The sequence below is a fragment of the Charadrius vociferus genome, unplaced genomic scaffold (assembly GCF_000708025.1).
Source record: "Charadrius vociferus isolate BGI_N301 unplaced genomic scaffold, ASM70802v2 scaffold600, whole genome shotgun sequence".
NCBI lineage: Eukaryota > Metazoa > Chordata > Aves > Charadriiformes > Charadriidae > Charadrius > Charadrius vociferus.
Genome location: NW_009646404.1, coordinates 1 through 5,621, shown reverse-complemented (window position 1 = coordinate 5,621; position 5,621 = coordinate 1). Strand labels below are relative to the sequence as shown.

The 5,621-nt window shown below is 57.4% G+C and overlaps 1 protein-coding gene across 1 annotated transcript in view; it reads left to right on the top strand.

The window, feature by feature from the left end:
- The window catches only part of CHTF18 (CTF18, chromosome transmission fidelity factor 18 homolog (S. cerevisiae)), a gene marked incomplete at its 3' end in the record, with an annotated part of 6,860 nt that extends 1,244 nt beyond the window's left edge, over window positions 1–5,616 (top strand). Inside the window, exons 2-15 of the mRNA XM_009894845.1 lie at window positions 12–224; window positions 322–514; window positions 650–739; window positions 880–932; window positions 1,131–1,272; window positions 1,942–2,154; window positions 2,904–3,001; window positions 3,235–3,358; window positions 3,512–3,645; window positions 4,037–4,130; window positions 4,205–4,303; window positions 4,568–4,698; window positions 5,002–5,164; window positions 5,431–5,616. Of these exons, the coding sequence (XP_009893147.1) occupies window positions 12–224; window positions 322–514; window positions 650–739; window positions 880–932; window positions 1,131–1,272; window positions 1,942–2,154; window positions 2,904–3,001; window positions 3,235–3,358; window positions 3,512–3,645; window positions 4,037–4,130; window positions 4,205–4,303; window positions 4,568–4,698; window positions 5,002–5,164; window positions 5,431–5,616 (1,933 nt within the window). The remainder of the gene's footprint in view (window positions 1–11; window positions 225–321; window positions 515–649; window positions 740–879; window positions 933–1,130; window positions 1,273–1,941; window positions 2,155–2,903; window positions 3,002–3,234; window positions 3,359–3,511; window positions 3,646–4,036; window positions 4,131–4,204; window positions 4,304–4,567; window positions 4,699–5,001; window positions 5,165–5,430) is intronic.
- Between the last annotated feature and the right edge of the window lie 5 nt (window positions 5,617–5,621).

The window sequence follows — 5,621 nt, the reverse complement described above, 5'->3', positions numbered from 1 at the left end:
CTGTCCCCGAGGGCTGCGGGGTGCTGCTGGAGGAGCAGCCGGGTACCAGTCAACGATGCTTCTCCTCTTCTTCCTCCTGGCCTGGTGTCTCACACAGCCCCGAAGCCGAAGCGACAGCGCCTGGAAGCTGTTAAGAAGCTCAGCTTTGGGGCGGATGATGAGTTGGCTCCTGATGGCCTCTGGGATGCTGGCCCAGAGGCACCTTCTGCTCCCCAGACTGCCAGGTTGGCCACCTTGAACCCCACTTTGGGCGGGAGCGAGGGAAAAAGCCCTTGAATCCCACCAAAGGTTCAAGGGCACTTTCCCTTACCCCTGCTAAAGGAACTTGGAGTTCTCCAGCTCAGACCACCTGGAGATGAGCGGCATGGTACCTCTGCAGACCACGCCGCCCTCCGAGAAGAAGCGGGTCCTCAAGCGGCCACCCATCCTGGAGGACTACATCAACGTGACATCCACCGAGGGCACCAGGGTCTTCATGGTCGTGAGGGATGATCCCTCCAGGACAGGAGTGGAGGTAAGGAGGAGTCTCAAGGCCAGGCTTGCTTTTCTGTGACCTCCATCTAATTCAGGAGGGGATCTTTGGTGAAGCATGAAAAGTTTGTGCTGGGCATTGGTACGAACATCGGTGTGTGTCCTCTGCTCCTCGTAGCTCCCAGATTCCCTGGGCTGGAATGCACGCAGGCCGCTCCACTTGCTGGGAGTGCCTTTCTCCTACTTGAAGGAACAAGTGGATGAAGAGGTATCACATCTTATACCAACCTTCACATCTTCCCCTGCCACCCCTGGATAGCCACAGCATTGGCTCCCAAATCCCTGCTCTCCCCGGCCACGGGTTAGTGGGGCATCTCTGACCCCCCTCTCGCCCTCTTTGTGCTCAAGCGTCGGAGGCACGTTCTGGAGGCGTCGCAGCAGCTGACGGAGATAATAAACAGGTGAGATGTTAGGATGAAATCCCATTCCGATTTCTGCCACGCTGTTGGATGCAGCTCCCAAGATGCTCCGGTGGGGTCCAGGTTTTAGGACCTGCAAGCAGAGGAGCCTCTTTGCTTGAGGTCGGCAAGTCTGGGTGCAATTCCCAGCCCTGCCCTGACTCCCTGGGTGGTTTGGGGCAAATTAGTTCTTTCTTACAGTTGCCTCGAGAGTGAGACCAGTGCCGAGAGCCCGGAGCCTCGTGGGGAAGCGGAGCCGGCAGATGAGGAGGAGTCTGCACTGCACTGCCTCTGGGTGGACAAGTTCACTCCGCGGCGCTACATGGAGCTGCTCAGTGATGATGTGAGGTGTTAGGATGAGTGGGGGCTTGGGATTCGGGTGGGTTTACCACTTCTGTAAGGATCGAGGTTTTATGGTGCTGCCTTCGATTGTGGGGCTTTCGGAAGCACCGGCTGGGGGGCTCTGTCCGTACTCCCCCTGCCCGGGAGCAGTCCTGCTGCCGAGAGCTCGGGGCAGGGTTTTTTGTGCTGTAGGCTGTGGACCTTCTGACAAGAGAGACTATGAAAGATGACCAAAATCAGACAAAAAAGGTCTGGTGGACTTTAGCCAGGAACTGTTGGCCATCTTGATTTTTTTGGAATATTAGAAGTTTTGTAAGGAATTGGAAATTATGGAAGAGGCTGAGAAGTGCTGGGTTGAGCCGAGACAGACGACTGACAGCAGGGATGGGGCCGATGTGACTTGTCCTTGGTTGGCCCACAGGATGGTGGCCGAGTTGGGAAAGGAAACAGTGTTCCCATGCTGTCCCACAGAGATGCCACGTGGAAACCTGGGCAGCCTCCTCCATGGCAGGGGGGTCTGGGCAGACATGCTTGTTGCTTTTCCAGTTTCGGCTCCTTCCTCTGAATGCCACAGCGGTATTTAAGCCATAAAGGAGAGGGCTTCCTCTGTCCTTAGGCAGCTCCTTCCGAGGTTTGACGGGGTCTGCTTGCTTTCTTGCCCAACATGCAGTACACAAACCGCTGCCTTCTGAAATGGCTCAAGCTGTGGGACACTGTGGTGTTCGGGAAGGAGAAGACTGCGAAGAAGGCCAAGCCCAGCACCGAGGCTCATCCTCCATTCAACCAGCCCAAGGAGCAGCAGAATAAGTGGAAAACGAAGGTGCAGCTCACAGAGGAGATTCTGGAGGCTGAGCTGGACCAGCACAGGAGACCCAAATACAAGGTGAACAGGACAGGAGGCTGCTGTGGTGGGTCTCCTCTCCAGTCCCCTTCATCCCACCACCATGGTGAGGAGCAGAGTCTTCCAGAGATCCCGGATAAATTGAATTCATTGATTGTCCTTAGAGAACGTGGGGTTTTGTCATTTCTCCTTCTGTTTTTGCTTGGGTAATGTGATAACAAGGGGAGAGGAACGGACTTTCTCCAGCCAAATTAGATGGGCCGGTTGAGGAAAGTCACCCCCTTTTTAGCAGAGGTTGGTCTTCACTTTTTTTATTAGGGACAGATGAGACATGCCATTGAGCAAGAGTTTCTGCCTCCAGAAAAGAACGATGATGCTCAAATGGTAAAGGGAGCAGAGATAACATACCCAGGCCAGCTAACCAGCTTCAGCCTGTCCAGTGAGAGGATATAAAAAAGGGGAAACAAAACCAGATCCTAACAGCGTTGCTTCTCAGGAGTGTCATTCTGGAAGCGATTTTGTTCAGTCTTTTCTATCTGTTGCCCTGCAAACTTCAACATATACAGGAGAGATGCTGCCAGGATGTCCCTGTCACCTCTCAGAGTTTCTGTTATATTCTCCTTCCTCCAGTGACTTTCCCTTCTCCCTGTGTGTCTCCAAACCAGTGCAGGCGCTCCCAAGATCGTTTTGCAGGCTGCAAAGCCTCGTCCCCTTGCGCGGCAGCCTTGGTGGGTGCTGGAGGAAGCCCTGCCTCGCTGCCTGCCGGGCTGACGTTAACCTCTCTGCCGCAGGTAGCCCTGCTCTGTGGCCCGCCGGGCTTGGGAAAGACCACGCTGGCCCACGTCATTGCCAAACACGCAGGGTACAACGCCGTCGAGATGAACGCCAGGTGAGTTTGCACCGGCCACCCAGCCCTGCCCTGCCTCAGGAGGTGCCGGAGGTGATGCGGTGCCGGCGGTGGTGCGGTGCCGCAGCAGCCTGGCACTGGCTTGTCTTGCAGTGACGCCCGCAGCCCCGAGGTTTTCAAAACCCGCATTGAAGCTGCCACTCAGATGAAGTCGGTGGGTGCGGTGCCGGCGGGGGGGCGGTGCCGCAGCGGCCTGGCACTGGCTTGTCTTGCAGTGACGACCGCAGCCCCGAGGTTTTCAAAACCCGCATTGAAGCTGCCACTCAGATGAAGTCGGTGCTGGGCGCCAACGAGAAGCCCAACTGCCTGATCATCGATGAGATAGACGGCGCGCCCGCGGTAAGCCCAGCCTGCATCTGGCCACCTTTTGCATTAACCACTTAATTATTGCCCTCCTAGCAGTTCATCTATTTTAGGAGCGTTTTTTTGCCTCCGAACAGCAACAATTCATCCCTTCTGTCCTTGATTTCTTTTTTTCCCCGCCCCCCCCAGGCATCTATCAACGTGCTGCTAAACATCATTCACCGTAAGGATGCGGAGGGCGAGGGAACAGCCGGCACAGGCCGGAGGAGGCGACGTGAGGGCGGACTGCTGCTCAGGCCCATCATCTGCATCTGCAACGACCAGTTAGTATCGCCTGCGACCAGTTAGTATCACCTGCGTGTCCTAGGAGGGATGGCGAGCTGAGACCCCTGCCCCAAGCGAGGAGGCAGCTGCTGTTGCCTCCAACCAAAGCCTCCCTGCGCCCAGTTATCTGCCGTCAGACCTGCGGCTTAGCAGTACCTTAGGAAAAGTAAAACTGCAACGTGCTCAGCTTTCGTGAACCCCCCTCATTTTGTATCTGCTGGAGTGACTTGTAGCTAGGTGTGAGCCTACAGTTGCACTTGTGCATGCCTGAGCGTGCAGGGGTGTACCGGCAGCTGCTAAATAACCCATCTGTCTTTGAGCGGAGCGTTAATGGCTGCATTTCTTCCTCTGCTATGGTCGCTCAGAGATCCCTGTGCTTCCCTTTGCCAGGTACGTCCCTGCCCTCCGGCCGCTGCGGCAGCAATCGTTCCTGCTAAACTTCCCTCAGACGGCTCCATCCCGGCTCGCCCAGCGGCTCTGCGAGGTGCGGCGCGGCCGAGGGCTCCTCTCGCCCCCCGCGGCCGGCGAGCCCTCCCCGCTCACCCCCCTCTCCTGCAGATCGCCCTGCGGCAGGGCATGCGGGCGGACACGGGCGCGCTGCTGGCGCTGTGCGAGAAGACGGAGAACGACATCCGCTCCTGCATAAACACCCTGCAGGTACTGGCGTCACCGGCACGTCCCTGGGGGACGCGGACTTGCAGCATCTCTTGATTTGATTTGGGCTCAGGTGGGGATAGAGGGGAAAAAAACTGTCCCAGGCAGATCTCTAAAGTGTCTATCCTGTCCCCTGTGTTGCTTTTGACCTCGATTCCCCTACAAAGCAAGGGAAAGTGAGGTGTCTCTGGCTTTCCAGCTAGCTGTTGTGGGCATCCCTTCCCTCCCCACGTGCCCGTTTTCCCCAGTCCCTCGCTTGTATTGCAGTTCTTACACGGCCGAGGCCAGAAGGAGCTGAGTGTGCAGATGGTGCAGACGATGAAGATTGGCTTGAAGGACCAAAACAAGGGGCTCTTCTCCATCTGGCAAGAGATCTTCCAGCTCCCAAAGGTCCAAAGGTAAAAGAGGGGGATTCGTTAGGTCTGGTGTCTGCTTGGGGCCCGCTGCGTTGTGGTATCCCCTGACCTGCTTGTTAAGACCTGCGGTGGAAGAAACCTGAAAGGTCTTGGAGAGCTGCTCTGCCCTGCAGCAGACCTGGCTTCCTCAGCAGGTTTGTGTGTCTGGGTGCTCTTCGGTCACTCTTTTCAGTGCCCAATACTTTGGTATTGCCTTCAGTCCAGTTTGCAAAGGTCCAAATCTTCCTTGCTGGTCCGTTGGGCGCCACAGCACCCTGAGCTCTTCCCTTTGGGCTCCCCCCCCAGGCACCGGTTAGGAATGGACCCCGCTTTGCCAGCCCAGCTCCTGGTGGGCGATGAGGACCTGTCGCACCTCGGGGGGACGGCTGGCTTCAATGTGTCCTCCCACCGCTTCCACCACATTCTGCACCTCGCCATCTCCTCGGGGGAGCAGGAGAAGCTCACCCAGGTAGAGCAGCTTGGGGTAGGAGGAAGAGTTGGGCCCCTTCCTCTGGAGCAAGAGTGGCTCCTGATCCGGGGGAGGGGGGGAGTCGTGGGTGGAGGAGGGTGCCTTGGGAAATCCCTCCCTGCGCTAGGATCGTGCTAATTTTGGGTGGAGCGTTGGGGTGTTGTGCTTGAGCTGGGCTTGGTGGGATGCTCAGAATCCCAGCAGTGCGCTCTGACAGGACCGTCTGCCCGGCCTCGAGCTGTCTCTAACCCCGTGTCCGCTTCCAGGGGCTGTACGACAATTTCCTGAACATGAAGCTGCGGGACTCCAGTTTCAGCTCGGTGTGCTTGGCCCTGGAGTGGCTGGGCTTTTCCGACCTGCTGAGCCGGGCTGTCCTGCGTGGGCAGAGCTTCCAGCTGATGCGATACCTGCCCTTCCTGCCCGTGGCCTTCCACCTGCTCTTCGCAGCCACCAGCAC